This window comes from Leptonychotes weddellii, chromosome 5, assembly GCF_054177405.1.
Source record: "Leptonychotes weddellii isolate Sample4059 chromosome 5, ASM5417740v2, whole genome shotgun sequence".
NCBI lineage: Eukaryota > Metazoa > Chordata > Mammalia > Carnivora > Phocidae > Leptonychotes > Leptonychotes weddellii.
Genome location: NC_138373.1, coordinates 7,002,239 through 7,019,812, shown reverse-complemented (window position 1 = coordinate 7,019,812; position 17,574 = coordinate 7,002,239). Strand labels below are relative to the sequence as shown.

The following is a 17,574-nucleotide window of genomic DNA, read 5'->3' as shown; positions in this document are numbered from 1 at the left end:
TGTTGAAAATGATGCTATTATTTTTTGAATAGCACTTGGAGCTATTGTTGGTAAGGCCTTACCCGTCTCCATTTTATGTTCTTTTTTTCTTACTCTTGGATATGGAAGGAATATGCTGTCGTTGCAAGACAGGGGGCCTAATCCACCTGGGATAGGGTCTCGTCTCTGACCCTTACTAGATGTGTGGCTTCAGGTGAGTCATTTAGCCCTCAGTTTCCTTATTGGAAAACTGAGGATGGGCATACCTGCCTTGCAGGGTTGTTTTGAGGATGTACAGAAAGTATCTGGCACATGGTCAACACAGTCAACACTCGATATCGCTTCTCACTTTCTCCCTTTCTCAACTTCTTTCTTCTACTTTTTCTTTTTCCTCTTTGTCAATCCCCTTTTTCCTCCGTGTACACCTTCAGCTTGCCACTGACGTAGACGTTGGTTTAACTATCTTGGGGTTTTTTTGTTTTGTTTTTAGGTCAAGAATAAGATCGATAAAGCCAGCTGTTGGAGTTAGGAAGGGTAAATCATTACGGAGTGAAAAGAAGGAAAGGAGATGTGTAGGAGGGGCAGAACGCAAAACGAATGAAAAGAAATATGGTCCTGGGAGGCTGGGGGGAAGGTTGTAGATAAGGAAGTAATGAGCCGTGAGGCAGAGAGGCAAAGCAGAGAGCTGAGCAACAGCGGGTGGAAATTTGGAAGCTCTAGAGATGTGAACTCCTACACTCCTTGGAAAGCTGATACTTTCTAGAATTCCTTGTCTCAAAGTGGTATGCCTCACTGAAGAAAAGAGAAGATTCATGAGAGAATTGTTAGAAATATGGATTTTGCTCATGCCGAGTCCTTAGACTTCAGGTGGTTCAAACTAGTTTGTAGCCGGTGGACTGGATCTCTTCACTGTTAGCAAAGGACGAATGTAGCGAATCTCTGAGTTAGTGATCCAATTTGGCTTGTGTCTGCAGAGGAGTTCAGATTTGATGCAGTGGGCAGTTGGGAGGCATTATGGTTGCCTGAGCTGGTGGATAACTTGGTGAGAATGGTTTTAAGAAAGTTAACCTTATAGTAATACGGGGGACAATTTGAAAGGATAAATGGAAGGCTGGAGGATCATCTTTGGGAATCCAGGCACAAAGATGAAATGGAGAGGGACAAATTGGAGAGATGCCTGTAATGGGCCCATCAACTGACGTTGAGAATTCATCCAGGTGTGCTCGCTTCGGCAGCACATATACTAAAATTGGAACGAGAATTCATCCAAGTAAAGGAAAAGGAGGAAGAGTCAAAGATAAGTCTGGAGGGTTAGAGGGGAGATTCACCTTCATAGGTTCAGATGACATTTCTATTGTCACCCTACAAACCATGCTGAAACCTCCCCAAGCCTTTCCTCTTCTGCTTGTAGGCGGTGGTTCCTGTGGTGGTTGGAGGGGTGGCCTGAAGTCTTCCATCTCTATGAGTTTATGCTCTGTGTTTCTCCCTCTTGTGATGCCCTCTGCACCCATTTTTTAAAAAAGATTTTATTTATTTATTTGAGAGAGAGAGCAAGCAGGGGGAGGAGCAGAGGGAGAGGAACAAACATGCTGTGCTGAGCGCAGAGCCCAGTGTGGGACTCGATCCATGACCCTGAGATTATGACTGAAGCCGGAATAAGAGTCGGACGCTTAACCAACTGAGCCACCCAGGTGCCTCTGCAACCGTTTTTTGCACATTCTTTTAAATAGTCCATAGTTCCCTAATGATGTCATTTGTAGCCATCTTTGTTTTTTTGTTTTGTTTTGTTTTGTTTTGTTTAACTGAGCAGTTGGGACCTTACCATGTACTGTTCCTAACAGTCTGGACAGTTAGAATACCTTCTGTGGTAGATGTTTGCCATTGTCTTTCACCTCCCAGGCTCTAACCCCACTTCCTAGGGCTTGGGAATCCCAACTTATGAGCCTAGGGAGAGATGGGACAGCCTCCCAGTGAAGCATGTGAAGTTTCCTGACATTCGCTTTTGCAGCCTTCTTTGCGACCACAGCATCGCCATGTCGGCTGGACTCGGCCAGTCCGCGCATCTGCCCCGACTTTGGTCCGGGAAGGAATGAGGTGATGGAGGGAAGGTAAGACTCTGGCAGAGGGTCACAGGGTCGAAATTTAGGGCGCCAAGGCAGCAGCACCAATGGCGGCGTCCTGTGCCCGGTGAAGGTTCGGGCGGGGGCACCGCTGTGATTTGGGGGCACTGTCTCTAGTATGAGACCTTCCTCCAGTTCTCTGGCTCTCCTGGCAATTCCCTGAGCTCCCCAGTTTCCTTTGCTGCTTCCCTTAGCTAGAGTTGGTTTCTGTTCCTGGTAACTAAGAAGTCTGGTAAACTTGGTTAGCATGCCATATTGTCCCCTGGCTGCACATGTAAGCCGCCTTGTCTCTTCCGCTGGATTGGAAGCTCCTTCAAGGATGGTATCTTATTCATCTTTTGTTTCTTCACAGCATCCTCCATCATAGTGCTTGCTGATTGGCATCAATTATGATTGGTATCCATGGTTATCAAATCTAGATGTTTAAATCTTCTAATCCAAAATATGCTACATTCTAATTTTGTATATAGCAGTAGCATGTCCAATGTCTATTATTTCTGCTAGAGGATAAACTGTCTTCTTTTGCTGTTTCTACTGTGCCCAGCACAATTCCTGATGTATAGCAGCAGATACCCAATATTGGTTGAATAAATGTACACTGGATCCTCTATTTGAAAATTCCATTGTTGGGGAGTCTGGGTGGCTCAGTTGGTTGAACGTCTGTCTTCAGCTCAGGTCATGATCCCAGGGTCCTGGGTCGAGCCCCCTGTCGGGCTCCCTGCCTAGCAGGAAGCCTGCTTCTCCCTGTCCCTCTGCAGCTCCCCCTGCTTGTGCTCTCTCCATCACTCTCTCGCTTTCTCCCTCAAATAAAGAAATAAAACCTTTTTTCAAAAAAGAAAATTCCATTGTCATCTCAAGCTTCACTGAGGTGCCTTCTTCCTTCGCCCTCCCCTGAAACCATCCCATCTTTTGGTTTCCCATTGTGGTAAATGTCACCACCTTTTTGTAGGCTTGCAGACTATAATCCTGGGACATGAAGGATAACAAGAAAGCATGGCTGATTCAAGGGACATAGGCCAGACTTGCCTGACTAGATCAGGAGAGGGTGTTTCGAAGAGGGGGAGAGTTGACTGGCTGGGTTATCAGAGGAGAGAGACAGCAGTCTAAAGACCAACCTTCTCCTCAGATATGTGCCTTGAACATGACTTGCTAATATTGTTCCTTTGTCATTTTGTCCACACTGTTTTCTGAAATGCCCTACCATGCCTGCCCCACAGACCCAAATCCACCTTATCCATCCTGTAAGTTTCCATCGAGGTCCCAGTCCTGATGAGCCTTGCACTCTAGTGTAGACCATGGCGATCATTTTGACAGTGTTCCCTTCAACCATCTTTGGGCAGTGACTCAGGTAGCATTTCAGCTTTTTGGTGTCTACTCTCCTTAGGTACTTGATAGTAAGAAAGATCACTTATGCTTTTTAAAAGGGCTTCACAGTACCCAGTATCAAGTTAAGCTTTTAAATAAATACTTGTTAAATCGTATGGGGCTCAAACTTGGCCAGATTTTGGCAGAAGCTACAGCTGCTTTGCTTCAAAAAGAGCTTTCCACTGGAGTCAAAGCGACATCTGGTGGCTAGGAAATAAAGGAAAAGGCTATGTGGTGGTAGGAGGCGGGCGTGCAGGCTGAAGGCGGAGGTATAAGGGCATGCTGGTGCCTGGCACGTGGGGGCAGGGAGACCTGTGTTCACAAATGCCACAGAGCAGGGTAGCACAGTGTAACAAAGAGCACAGAGGCATCTGGGCTGTTATGTAATAATAATAATAATAATAATAATAATAATAATAATAATAATAGTGACAAGTTTCTCAACCCCTCTCTGCCTGCTTTCCTCATCTCGACATAAGTATTTGCTACTATTGCAACGAAACTTACTTGAGGAACCACCTAAAAAAAAAAAAAAAAGAGTGGTTTGGAAAACAGATGGTGTCTCCTTGACAAGTTTCATTCTGATGGAATATTTTTACCATGGAGGGATTTACAGAATGAGTCATACTCATTGCCCACACGTGGGCAGATAAATAATTCCACTGTGTGAGGTTTATAAGAAATGTGCTGTAATGATGGCTGGAAGCAAATCTTGTTGGCTTTTCATTTCTAAAGAGATGGAGGAAGAGAGATTTGGAAGGGTGGAGGAGGCGGGCCAGGGCGAAGCCAGGCAGGGCTGGGCAGGCTTTGTACTGTGAGGCCGCATCATCATCTCTGTCCCCAAAATATCTGAGAAAAGCAGAGGGCACAGTTAAATAGGGCACCTCCCGGAGCAAACTCTCTCTGCGGGGGTGAGGCCTTCTGATGAACCCTTCTCTTCTGAGACTTCTCAGCAAGGATGGATGGGTTTTTGAACTGTACACTGTCGAACCAGGCTAACTTGCTCTGCTTTTTGAGACTCTTTCAGTTTCTAAGCAAATCTGTTACCGATGGGTAAATCCTCAACAGCTAGCCCAGTTCATGGAATTGGTCATCTTTTCAGGGGTAAGGAGGACAGATCTGTCTGGGTCCCTGTATCCCTGAATTCTTGGACCGTTACCTTCATGACTCCAGCTCCCCACTATGAGCCCAAAGGGAGAGCTATACAAGAGGAAGGAAGTATTCTTGCAGAAAGAGGAATACTTTAGTACCAGCTGAAGTTTTGGCTACCAATCTCAGTGATCTTGTGAACTGGATCAGGCCACGTCTAGTTTGGGCATCTCTGGTCTGAGCCAGCTAGAAGCAGGCCAAGTGGCCTCTATGGCCCCTTTTCTCTAGTTCTGTGACGAGTTTCTAGTTCCATCTTGGTCCCACAGAGCTTGCCAGAGAATTGGAAAGGAAAGAAGGAGCATTCACTGAGGTTGAGATCATCTTTCGAAAGCTCAGAGTAGCTTCAGTGGGCTATGCATACTGGCCTTCTTTCCTTACGCCCCATCTCCCTCCCTCCCTCCCTCCCTCCCTCCCTCCCTTCCTTCCTTCCTTCCTCCCTCCCTCCCTCCCTCCCTCCCTCCCTCCCTCCCTTCCTTCCTTCCCTTCTACCTTCCTTCCTTCTTTCCCTTCCACCTTCCTTCCTTCTTTCCCTTCCACCTTCCTTCCTTCCTTCCAAAATTTACATTTTAATTCCAGTACAGTTAATCCATTGGCTTTCTAAGAAGAGAGGAGACCTAGGGGCGCCTGGGTGGCTCAGTCGGTTAAGCGTCTGCCTTCGGCTCAGGTCATGATCCCGGGGTCCTGGGATCGAGCCCTGCATCGGACTCCCTGCTTGGCGGGAAGCCTGCTTCTCCCTCTCCCACTCCCCCTGCTTGTGTTCCCTCTCTCGCTGTGTCTCTCTCTGTCAAATAAATAAAAATAAAATCTTAAAAAAAAAAAAAAGAAGAGAGGAGACCTTCCTTTCAGGTTTGATTGGGCTTTGGGGTCCCTCTTACTATATGGACCCTTAGGGGAGAAGAGAAAGCCTAAAAAAAAAAGACAAATCCAAAGAGAGGAAAACATAAGGAGAAGGTGCCAAACAACCGCATCCCCTTTGAACATCTTAGTGTACCACTTTGGAGGCATCCAAGAAGGTCTCTAACTGTCCCTCTAGAGGGAAACAGGAATGACAGGGTCAGGGAGAAGGCCTTTAGCAAATGTTGAATGATTGGGGAGTGAGTAGGTTGAATGAACGCCCTTTCTGGATTTACATCATAATCTAAACTTGCTCCAAGGAAGTCTAACACAATTTAGAGAAAATTATAATGTGAAGGTTCCTTTAGTTCAAGGCCTAAAATCTATCTTCATTCACAGCAGTGGGCTTATTTAGGAAAGTTGTGAAGGCTTATTTAAGCTTGAGAAGAAGTAAGATTCTAACCAGGCAGAATGATCACTTTTGACTGTTTTGTGCCTTTTGAAAATGTTTGTATTACCAGAGTCACATGACTGCAGGGTTGAGAGTTTCTTTTTTTTTTTTTTTTAAAGATTTTATTTATTTATTCATGAGAGACAGAGAGAGAGAGAGAGAGAGAGAGAGAGAAGCAGGCTCCCAAGGAGCAGGGAGACCGATGCGGGACTCGATCCCAGGACCCCGGGATCATGACCTGAGCCGAAGGCAGACGCTTAACCATCTGAGCCACCCAGGCGCCCTCGAGGGTTGAGAGTTTCTTGAAAGATCCTTAGTCCTGCTGCTAGGAAGTTACCCTATGGACACACAAGCACACATGTACTGGGATGAATGTGCAAAGATGTCTATCTCAGCCTTGTTGGTAACAAAAATGGCAATAAAAGGGGTGCCTGGGTGGCTAAGTTGTTAAACGTGTGCCCAGGTCATGATCCCAGGGTCCTGGGATTGAGCCCCGCATCGGGCTTCCCGCTCTGCGGGAAGCCTGCTTCTCCCTCTCCTACTCCCCCTGCTTGTGTTCCCTCTCTCGCTGTATCTCTCTCTGTCAAATAAATAAATAAAATCTAAAAAAAAATGGCAATAAAAAAAGGCCATGGAACCACCCAAATCCATCAACAGTGATTAAGGAATTACAGTACATCTCTACATGCAACTGGTAAAGAGAATGAGGGCAGGTGTGTAGAATATATCATTAGGTAAATAAAGCAAGTTGCCAAACACTGTGTGTGTGTGTGTGTGTGTGTATGTAGGTATGTATATATATATATATAATTATATATATAATTAGGTATGTATAATCTTATTTGTGTGAAAGTGAAGAATATTTTAAATATGCTTATAAATGCTTAGCGAAGTTCTAAAAGAACACAGAAGAAACTGGGGACCAATTAAGTTCCCATTTTTACCTTTCTTTTTTTTTTTTTAAAGATTTTATTTATTTATTTGACAGAGAGAGACACAGCGAGAGAGGGAACACAAGCAGGGGGAGTGGGAGAGGGAGAAGCAGGCTTCCCGCCGAGCAGGGAGCCTGATGTGGGGCTCGATCCCAGGACCCTGGGATCATGACCTGAGCCGAAGGCAGACGCTTAACGACTGAGCCACCCAGGCACCCCCCATTTTTACCTTTCTAACTGAGTCTTACTATGAGCTTGTGTTTGGTATCACTTAAACAAGTCACCTGACATTTAAAATTAAATTTAGATTAAAATATACATTTTACATTTAAAAAAATATACCCTGACTGCAGAAGCATCGCCACCAAGAGGTTATCCTGGCTGTCCTTAAACACTTCCAGTGATGGAGAGCTCACTACCTATTAACTGTCAGACAGCATTTTGCAAGAGCCCCCAGATGGTAATTAGTTCCTATTAAGGCAAGAACTAGGGACTTGCTCAGTCTGAACTCACTCTTGATCATGAGTTCATGAATTCGAGCCCCACGTTGGGCTTAGAGATTCCTTAAAAGAAATAAAAATTAAAAAGAGAGAGAGACTTAGGTTTGCAGGGGGCTGGATCTATCAATCCTATCTTTAGGGTTCTGGAGCTGGACAGCATATAGTTTTTCGACAGCTAATTCTTGGTATTTTTTTCAGTTTAAAAGATGATTTTTTTGAAGATATGAACAGAAACTAATTGGGGGAGGTATGTCCCCTGGCAAGAGCCTTCATGAGACTAGAGGAAGAGAATAAAAGACTTTCCAGGATGTCGTTTTCAGGAGGATATTAAGAGAGTCTATATCACAAAAGAGCCTTGTTTTCAAAGGAACCCGATCTGTACATGGGGATGGTGAGGGTAACACACTCAAAGTTAAAGAGCACACATGAATACGAGCACTGTTTCACACCCAGAAAAAGAAATCTTGTTAAATGCCAAGTAGAGAGTGATGGTGTGGACCAGACCCATGGGGAACACCAGGTTGAAGAGCCAGACTTGGTCTGGGTTTTGAGAAGTGGGGAGTGGGGTAGGCGCAGGGGTGGGAGCATTTGACAGGGAAGGCAATGGCATGAACAGAGATGGGAACCCACAGGGACAGTGCGCATGAGCAGGTGTCAGGGCAGGTGGAAGGTGTTTGAGGGACCCCTCTTTCCTTTTTGAGGGTGACGCCCAGGGGGAGAATTTCGCCCTGCACAACATGTCCCATGGGCCCTCTTGCAGAGGCCCCATGGTCAGCCCCAGCGACTTGCCCAGGGCAAGTCTCCGTGCCTTGGGCTTGTGGGCATAAAGATCCCCTTTAGTGGAGAAATCTATGGACTGATGGAATTCTGATTTTGTACTGTGTGAAATGTGGAAAGTAAAGACAGGGACTCTTTTGGAATATTTTAATTAATTTATTTTATTATTTTTTAAAAATATTTTACTCGTTTATATATCAAAAGTGAAAAAGCATATGATTCAACACAACTTCAAGAATGTTGGACCCCACATTTGGGTATCCTTATGGGTACTGTGTGTAGCTGTCATGTCCAGTGCATTATGAGAAACAAACAAACAAAGAACAAAGATTTTTCACTGAAGAGCACGGGGGTGGGGGAGGGAGGTTATTAGGGTCCTATTTGGATTACATTCATTCATTCGACATCTATGTGCAATTCTTTAACAAATTGGTCTTCATACCATGGCCTCTAGCTTGCTGGTTTTCAGAAAGATTATCTAGCTAGGGTAGTTAAGTCCGAGCTCATGGTCTCTCTCATTCTCCTCTCTCTCTCAATCTCTCTCACCCTCTCTCACGTGTCCACTGCTTGCACACAGCAGCCGGAAATGACACATCGAAGTGAGTCACCAATGCGGCTGTGAATCACCCTGTAATTGGGGAAAGTTCTGTCCTGCTAGGTCGTGCAGCCCCTTGCTCTCCTGTTCCTAAATATATTGGAAAATTTTGAAACCACTCTGTCCTCGCTGTAGTCTCTCTGACCCACCACATCCTTTTGGTCCCTAAAGGTGGATAATCTTGGCGGGGGTCTTAACCATCAAGTGGAAGGGCCAGGAAGGGAGAGGAGCCATCGGGCTCGGGAAGCCACAAGGTGGCAGTGTGGGCCCCACCACGCTTGCCGCCCAGAGGGGCAGCTAGTTAAGGGGCCAGACTCCTGAGATGCAAGACACAGACCACCAGGGAACATTACAAGCAAGGTCATATAATACGTTTTTCTTGAGCATCCTCTTTCTCTCTCACAAGCACACAAGGACGAGGATGTAATAAATACTGAAGCACACCCCTGGCATCCCATCCTCCCCACCAGGAGTTGAGAGCCAAGAGCCAGACACACATCTCACTTTTCTTCCTCCATTCCTGCAAAATAAAGTTAGTGGGAAGCAGAAACCCGCTCCTATGAGTAAACAAGTCACCTACACTCCAAAAGAACATACGCACACTGTTTCTTGGGAGGGAGACGGCCAAGTCAGGGCGGGTTTCCACACGGGGTGGGCAGGGGCACTGCCCATCCGCGTGACCTCTGAGCTGGGGCAGCACAGACCTCGAGCTGAAAGGGCGCCTCTCCCACTGGCCTTTGGCTCGCCGCCAGCCTCCTTAGCAGTGGAAGACAGTGTGAGAGTGACAGCAACGTGACTGGAACACAAATCGTTTCTACCAAGCACACAAAAGCTCCCATAAGCCTTGGGGTGCCATCCTGCCAGGGTCTCAGCAGGGTCCAGGTCCGAAGACCCGGAGGGGCAGAGCGCTGGGCAGAAGCAGCTGTGCTGGTGGGTTGTACAGAGTTTTACAGTCTGGTGTGGAGACCCAGCTGTGCTTCGGAGTCTCTCCTGGGGGCTCCATGAGAGAGTTTTACTGAAAAGTCCTCTTCCCCACTCCTGGGAGAGGCTGAGGTCTGGGAGGCAGATTCGAAAGATTTACCTTTTTTTCCTCTTAAAAAAAAAAAGGCAAATGCCTTTTTTTTCTTCCAGAAAAGTTAATTAAAATATATATATATTTTTCCCCTTTGGAGTTCCTTCTTTCTCGGATACATCTCCAGTTCTGTCCCAGATGAGGGCTGCTTTTCTCACGGTCAGGGTTCCATCACTTGGCCCATGAAAAGGACCGTTCCTGAGGACAGAAGAAGCGTGGGAGATGAGAACGGGAAGAAAGGGCACAGCTCACCCAGGCCCATGTTTATGGATGAACTGAGATGTGAGAGCGTGAGTGAGCTGTCTGGAGTCCCAGCTGCTGTTGTGACTAAGCTAGGGCTGGGGTCCTGGCACCGTGCTCTGATGGTGACAGAGCATCGTCCCTGAATGGAAGAGGTGGAGCAGAGCTATGGATTCTTTGTCTGGAGTCCCATTGGGGTGGGAGGGAGCGTCTACACCTGTCTAGACTGGTGCCTGGGGCGAGAAAATGGGGCGGGGGTGGGGGAGAGGGCAGGGGAGCATCACGGCCCCGGCTCACCGGTGGGGTTATGCCGCACCACAAAGAGGAAGGGTCTGTCCATGATGATCTCCTCGGGGGCCATTCGGGCTGAGACGATGATGGCTAAGAGAGAAGGAACAATGATCTAGAACAGAGGGACTGGGCACTGGCGCCTGGACTGATCATCAGGAATCCCCTGACACCAGCCTTCTGATGGCAGCCCTGGGGGGTGACTAGGAGGCTTGGTCGTTCTGGCCGTGAACCTGAACGGTTTAGGGAAGTTCTCGGAGGCCTGGTTTCCTCCAGGAGTTTCGTAGAGATCTATCCACTCCTCAACAGCCATTTAGATGAGCCCTTTTAGAGCGTCTTGGTGAGCCAGTTCCTTAAGCTGACTAGCCACCGTGAGAAGCCAGACTTCCTTGGTGGGGGGGGCGCTTTTCACCTTCAGGGGACCTCTGGAGCCATCGGGTGAGGAACTGGGCTCCCAGGCCAAGTGGGCTCACCTTCTAGGCTGAGAAACTCTGGTGGGGTTGGGGCGATGCCCTTGGCACCGGGGGCGGGAGGGGGTGCCGCTCCATGGGGAGAGGCAAGAGGCTGGTAGAGCAGAGCCGTAGGATCCATCCCAGATGTGGGCCCCTCCTGGAAGTCCTGGGCTGAGACCCACCAGGCCTCACCTGAACCTGACTCACCTGTAGAGGAAGATGCCACCGTGCCACTCTCATTCACCTCGATCTTCACTTTTTGCAGTGCCTGGGACACATACAGTCCCTCTTGATCTGAAACACAAGTGGATCCGAGGGCAGATCAGCTGGGGTTCTCAGGGACACACTCCCACAGTCCACCAGCGGAAGAAAGTGAAAGGAAAATCTCCTACCTGAAAGACTCGAGAAGTCCGCCTGGTGTGGGCTAAACATGTCGGTCATCCCCAAGTTCTCCAGGGGCCCCCGGAGGTTGACTTCGCTCTCCAGGGAGAACCTGGGAACAGGAGCAGGAAACACCTCAAGCTCAGGCCGCCCCTTGCGGCCTCTCCCAGTCCCTGACATCGTATCCCCTCCCTGGGCTGGCTGGCTGGCCCGACAGGATGGGGACAGATGTGGAAGTGGAGGGAGGCTCGTCTTTTCAAATTTGCGTGTAAGACCTAATAGAAATGAACATTCTCTGCCATCTCCCCACCCCCTGGAACCTGATCTGTAGATTGTGTTTCTGGGAGCTAATTCTGAAGAGGACTCCAGCAGAGAGGCTTTGGGCTCCTCCTGCTTCCCATCAGGGCTCTCATTAACTCGGGTTTCACTATCTAGGGCTGGGGGCCAGGGAGGGGCAAGAGCCCGCAAACCAGCTAAATTCTCCCCTTTCCCAGGCCTGGCATTAAAGCATCTGGAAATTGGGGTAAGTGTGGTGGGAGGCTTCCTATAATTCTGGAATGACCCAGCCTCAGCCTTCTCCACCCTCTGTGCTTCTGCAGAAGGATTTTTAAAATCTGCTTGGTTGGAAGCCAGCTAGAAAGAAGCTGCTCGGGCTCCTTTTGTCTCCATTGTTTGGATGTTGACTTGAGCCGATGCGGGTGGGAGAGGGTCTTTCACAGGCCGATCTATCCCCCCCACCTCCACCATTTCTCCGGCTCTTCCTTTGGCTGGCTTTGGCTGGGTATTCTGAGGGTGGTAAGTGTGGGGGCATGGTCTAGAAAAATTCCCCGCCGCCCTCCACTGGAAACAGGAGGAGGGAGGATGGGAGGAATCTTAATCAAACCCAGGCCGGAGTGTTTCCCATCAGCTTCCCACACACGTCCCTGCCCTACAAATGTCACATTTGGGAAACTCGATGAGGGGGTGGTCCTTTCAGGGAGCCCTGCGGGATGGGAAGGGGGCAGGTAGAGGGGGTTGGGATGTTGGCAAGGGTGGTGAGAGCGAGGGATGACTTACTTGGGCAGAACCAGGAGGCGGAGGTGCCTGGTCATATTCCCTTTCCACTGGCTGATGAGCTGGGCATCCAGGATGTCGGTGAGGGCAGAGAGAGGCACCTCTTTCTCATAAGGAGCAGCAATGAACATGCTGAGAGTGTCCCCGTGGTAGGGCAATTCCAGGATGTCGTAGTAACGGCCGTCGGGGGTAGAAAACTCGGCTGCGAAGACAGCAGATTGGCACACTGAAGATGAGTCCTCTTGTTGGGTCTCACCCAGCACTGGGTTTGCAACGAGTTCTATCTCCTCTTTCTGGAAGCCAGCTTTCTACCTGGGCTTTGGAGGCTCCCCCAGTCAGAGTTTTTTAATCCCCATTTCCCTTCTCTTCTGCCAATTCAGTGTCTTCTGGTAACTCTGTCTCCTTTGGGCCTTCTTGGCCTTCACCCCCCTCTCCCCCACACTCAGCCACTAACTCATTCCGAGTCTTCTCTCCTTCAGCTCAACTTCCACACAGGCCTGCCCCCAGCAGGATTTGTGAGCCCCCCCGCCCCCCCGCCCTTGTAATCACACTAGAAACACTCGGGGACCAGAGACCGGGGTCACGTGGTCATAGGCGGGCTCGAGGGACTTCCTGGATGTCAGCTTCCTCTCACATGAGCTAAAGCTACTTTCGGAGGCTCCTGTTATCCCAACAGCTTCTGCCTGGGGAGTCTTTGGCAAAGCTGGGCTACATTCGGGGTTTTCTCCTCCCCCGGAAAGGGAACCCCCCAGGGGGATGAGGTATAGTAGTGGTGGGACTTTTGGAAGGAGGTCTTGAACTTACTGTAGTTGAACTTGTTGGTTTGAGCCATCATGGGCACAGAGACGGTGCTGCCGTCGGATTTGTGGAAGAGGCGGTGGTGGGTGCCCGACTTGGGGAAGGGTGTCTTCCACTGGCCGTTGAAGTAGAGGGCATTCACCAGCATCAGGCGCGTCAGCTGGTCCACGGCCCCTCTGCCCAGTAAGTCACCAATCATGCCTACGAGAAAGCCAGGTGAGCCATGAGGGGGCTAGATAGGCTTTAATCCTCTTAGCGGGTTCCCTTCGGTCCTCAGATTGGATGTGTGTGTCTCTGAGGGGATCCGGTCAGGAGGCAGACTGGGGGCGTAAGTGAGCCAGTCTAGCTGTGTTCAACCTGTTCCATCTTCCCAGGAGTCTCGGGAGGGTTTTCCGCTCAGCACATGCTCTGGCCCTGGGATCCTGCCCAAGATCAGACGCAGAGAGTGAGTCCTCCCTTACTTTGCTCCCTAAGCTGGAGGCTGAGAGAGCTGTGTATTCTTCTTGTGGTCGTAACCGTTCTTATGACAACTCACAGCACTTTTTAGGGCTGCCCTTAGAGGTGGTTCGTGAGATGGCCTACTTATGAAAACAAAGATGCTCTGATTCTTAAAGCGCCTGACCCAACTACAGAGAAGAGCACGCTGCTGGGGAGAGGTTGGGATGCTGGAGATTTGTTTCCAGATCCCCTTCCTCTGCAGGCCCTCGGGCCCAGCCTCCTCTCCCTACCCGCTCACCTTTTGTGTGTCTCTTCACCCAGTCGTTGACGATGAACCTGGCTCTCTCCACCTCGGAGAAGTCTACCTGCTTGACCGTGGTCTGGAACAGCCTGAAGAAGTGGGGCATGAAGCCACGAACCAGCTTCAGATCCCGCTGCACGAAGATGGCATCAGCAGTGCTGATCTCATCCTTGTTCCACGGCCCCATGAGTTCCTTGTACAGTTGGCGGAGGGCAGGGGCCATGCCCTCCTCTGTGCCCGGACAGGACAGAAAGGATACATCAGCTTACGTTGAGCCAAGGGCCCCCGAGTTGGGCCAACTTCCCCCAGGGGAGGCCCAATCCTGCCCATCTGGATGGGGCTCTTCTGCTCCCCCAGGGGTCTATGGAGGGAGATTTCCTTCCAAACCTTAATCTCTTCTGCGTCTCCCTCTTTTCCTCAAAAATCTCAGGTCCTGACCCTTTTGTGGGTTAGAATATTTTTCTCTGCTTTTAAGTTCTGAACCCTACATTTTTTTCTTATCAGAATAATAGCGATGAGAAGCATTTCACCCGCATAATTCGATTGAATCCCTACAACAGCTCTGTGTGGGAGATAATTTTATTGTCCCCATTTTGCAGATGAGGAAACAGGTCCACGGGGCATGAAGGTCATGCAGTTAATAAGTGGTAAGGCACATCTGCTTTACACCACGTCCCCTGGCCTGTACCCCCGGTGACAGACCCAGGGCCCAGTGATGCAGGGTGTGCTGGGGAGATGTGGCGCAGGAACTGGCCCTCCCCCTGCTTCTGGTTGGTGACGCCCCTGTCCCGAGAAGACGGGGTGAGCGCCCGACCCCGGCTCTGCCCCATCTCTCACCATTAATCTGGAACTGCATGGCCTCTTGGATCTGCTGCCGGGTCTCTCCTGCTGTTGTCAGCTGCAACATGGCCAGGACTGAGGCCACCCCATACGGGGAGAAAACCATGTTGCGGTCCTTGGAGGCCAGTGCCACCTGCTGAAACACCTTCACTCCGAAGTCTGTAGCCAGTTGCACTGCTCTAGTCTGGCGGGGGCGGGAGGCCGACGCTTCACCAAAGACGAGGGCCAGGCCCAGGGCTAGGCAGGCAAAGACTGGAGACGTCCGCATCCTAGAGCAAGCAGAAAGGATCTGGTGAGGGGAGAGTTCTGGAAGACGGGCAGGTGGGGTGATGCATGAACACGGGGGCGAGAGTCCTTAAGGAACCCTGATGGCCCCGATTCTGAGCCTGTCCCCTCCGTCTCAGCCCCAGGGAGTCTTAAGCACAGTTCCACCTGTGGGACTCTCCCAAACCCCTGGCAGCACCCTACAGTGTCTCTCCCTTGGGGGGGGGCAGAACAAAAGGCCAAATTATACTAACGCCTTTGATTTGCATAATGCTTTTAATTCTCTTCTAATGCTTTCACAACCCTTCATTCATTCAAATTAGCGGGCATGAAAAGCCCCTTTCCAGAGGTGGGCAGGGTGTCCTGATGCAGAAGGACCGAGAATCCAGGCCCTTGTTTCTGGGTGGTGGGGTTGTTGGTGGGGCCGCCCTCCATCAACTCAGGACTGCAGGTCTCCAGCAGGGGGAGAAAAGAAGAAAAGCGGGGATCGTGGACGGAGGGCATTTCGTGGAGGGGCGTTCTTCGCCTTAACCCGAGGAAGAGATGGAGAGTTGTTGTTTTTTTTTAATTTCTCTCTTACCTGAAGTTCTCAAAGGTGCCTTGTGATAGGCGTCTGTCCTGTTGCTGCTGCTGACGGTGGCGATTCTGCTGCCCCAGAGGGGGTGTGGCTTTCTTGACAGTGCTCTTGGCCCTGCAGCCAGACGCAGCTGTGTTCCTCGGGAGCTTGCTGCCTCCCTTTATACTGCCGTGGGCAGGAAATAGATGAACTCATGGCTCAGCCCCACCCACTTTCTGGCTCTGGAAGTCTGGCCAGGCCCCCTCCGCACCTCCCTCTGCCAAACTGGCTGAGGCATGTGTGTATTTGTGTGCAAGAGGGGTCGGGAACAACGGGGCAAACCCTGCTTGCCTTGGCCCAAGGGCCTCCCTGGACTTGCTACCCTCTGCCTGTGTCCCTCTCTTTTGGGATGATCTGCCAGGTTGACCCCGGGCAGGGCCAGCCCAAATACCCGGTGTTTGCGATGACCTTCCCCTGTTTACATTCTTCCTTTTCTTTTGGAGAAACAGGTCGCCTCCCTCCTCTTGGCCTCATCCCCGTGGCCAGAGGGCACGGAGCGTGCCATGTGATTGTCTGGGTTTTGACTGTCTAGGACATGAGCACGCAGAGGACTCCCTTCTGTTTTTTCCCTCTTCCCTGCCAAGGGCCCGCCAGCCCGTCGATGACACACAGCTGACTCTCGCACGTGTTCAGACTCTCACGGTGCCTCCGGGGCTCTCTTGGGTGCCAACAGCCATGTCTGGAGGGGGTGTGAGTGTGCTGGGTGGGGTGATGGAGGATGAAAGGGGCCAGGGATTAACGGGGTAAAGTCTTGGCAAGGAATTAGGAGCCTGGGGAGAAGCGCACCTTATCCTTTCCTCGAGACGCAGACACCCGCAGGGCCGGAGCACCAGTGAGAGAGTCAATTTGTGGCAGGTTTGTGGGGTGTGCCTCTAGGCCATTGGGCTTGGAGGTGGAGGAGTGACCCAACGATGCTAGAAAGGTGGGAGTTGGTGTGTGGGACCGGACTCGGGCACCTGGGGGCTCGACGGGGTCAGGCCACGTGCCCAGGCTGTTGTGGGCAGAGGGGGTAGCTGGGTGGGGAGATGAAGCCCTTGACCTGCTGGTCTACACACTGTCTTGCTTGGTGTAGGTGGTGGGGTTCGACTGGGAGTATCCTTGGAGACAGCCGATAGCAGAACCACAGGAAGTTTAAGTGGGTGGAAGCGTCGGAATATTTGTTTTGGATTTTTCAGTAAGCAGATGCCAAGGGCAACAACAGCTGGCCGGCTTTTCCCACTTGTACTCTGTCTCTGCCTCCGTTTGTTTTCTCTGTTGTCCTTGGGAGTCAAGTGGGGAGGGGGCGGTAGGGAAAGAAGAGCAAACCTCAGTCGGAAAGTTAGGATCACCCACCCTTTTCCAGTACAGGACCGTTTCCATGTAACTTCTTGTTTATGTCCTTTTCCTCTGCTGGTCTGGTTTGGAGTCCCTGAGAGAGTGGTTAAGCATGAGGAGGTGGTTACCCCTGACCTCTCTCAAGTGGAGACAGAAGTGCAGCCCTCAATCCATCTCCTACCCCTGGAAACGCCCCCAGTGCCCTGCCCTCCACCCCTGGGGGCTCAAGGGGGACGAGGGGTTGGGAGAGCCAAGCCCCAAGCTAGCAGGGCAGTGGGTGGAGAAGTGGCTGAAAGGGGGTCCCTGGAGGCACCGCGCTGCCCATCCTCTGCAGCCGCTGGAGCTGAGCCTCCTTCCCTTCTTCCGTTGGCCATACTGGGAGCCGTTGTCCCTCGCCCCGCCAGGCCTTAGCTGTAAAAGCCCCTGCTGTTTTCTGTGGACAAGCTGGGTCCTGCCAGTGCAGTGACTGGTTCCATCCCTGCTCTTGGACCTGATGGATGACCCTGACGCCATTCCAGAAAAGACACGCTGTTCCCAGGTATGGAAGGGAGCAGCTCTATGTCCTGTTGGGGAGAGTGGGGACACGATTTATGTTGGAAACACAAAGGGCCGACTTAATAAAGGGTTTTTTCCAAACTGGAGGGAACTCATAGGTATCTGGTGGGTATGAATTAGAAACTGAGGCAAGGCCCAGTGTCACTGGATCCCATGCTGGGGATTCTGACTCTTCCTTTGACTTTCTGAAGAGCTAGGGCCGCTAGGTGATCTAAACCCAGACTTGACCGTGGTCCCTGTCACTCCTCTGTGCGGTCAGG

At 50.6% G+C, this 17,574-nt stretch overlaps 1 protein-coding gene across 1 annotated transcript; it reads right to left on the bottom strand.

Annotated features, from left to right (window-relative positions):
- Positions 1-9,798: 9,798 nt before the first annotated feature.
- On the bottom strand, positions 9,799-15,570 carry SERPINE1 (serpin family E member 1). Its single transcript, XM_006733718.3, has 9 exons — positions 15,410-15,570; positions 14,563-14,834; positions 13,723-13,956; positions 12,993-13,187; positions 12,192-12,390; positions 11,147-11,247; positions 10,962-11,048; positions 10,312-10,395; positions 9,799-9,972 (listed from the first exon to the last, which is right to left on the bottom strand). Exons 2-9 carry the CDS (start codon positions 14,831-14,833, stop codon positions 9,935-9,937), a joined length of 1,209 nt encoding a protein of 402 aa, XP_006733781.1. The 5' UTR covers position 14,834; positions 15,410-15,570; the 3' UTR covers positions 9,799-9,934.
- Positions 15,571-17,574: the final 2,004 nt, after the last annotated feature.

Excerpts from the sequence above, each read along its gene's own strand:
- SERPINE1 (XM_006733718.3), bottom strand. The coding sequence starts at position 14,833 with ATGCGGACGTCTCCAGTCTTTGCCTGCCTAGCCCTGGGCCTGGCCCTC. Across the intron at positions 13,188-13,722 it reads GGTGAAGAGACACACAAAAG|GCATGATTGGTGACTTACTG; the intron begins GTGAGCGGGTAG and ends GCTTTCTCGTAG. Across the intron at positions 11,049-11,146 it reads GGACTTCTCGAGTCTTTCAG|ATCAAGAGGGACTGTATGTG; the intron begins GTAGGAGATTTT and ends CTTGTGTTTCAG.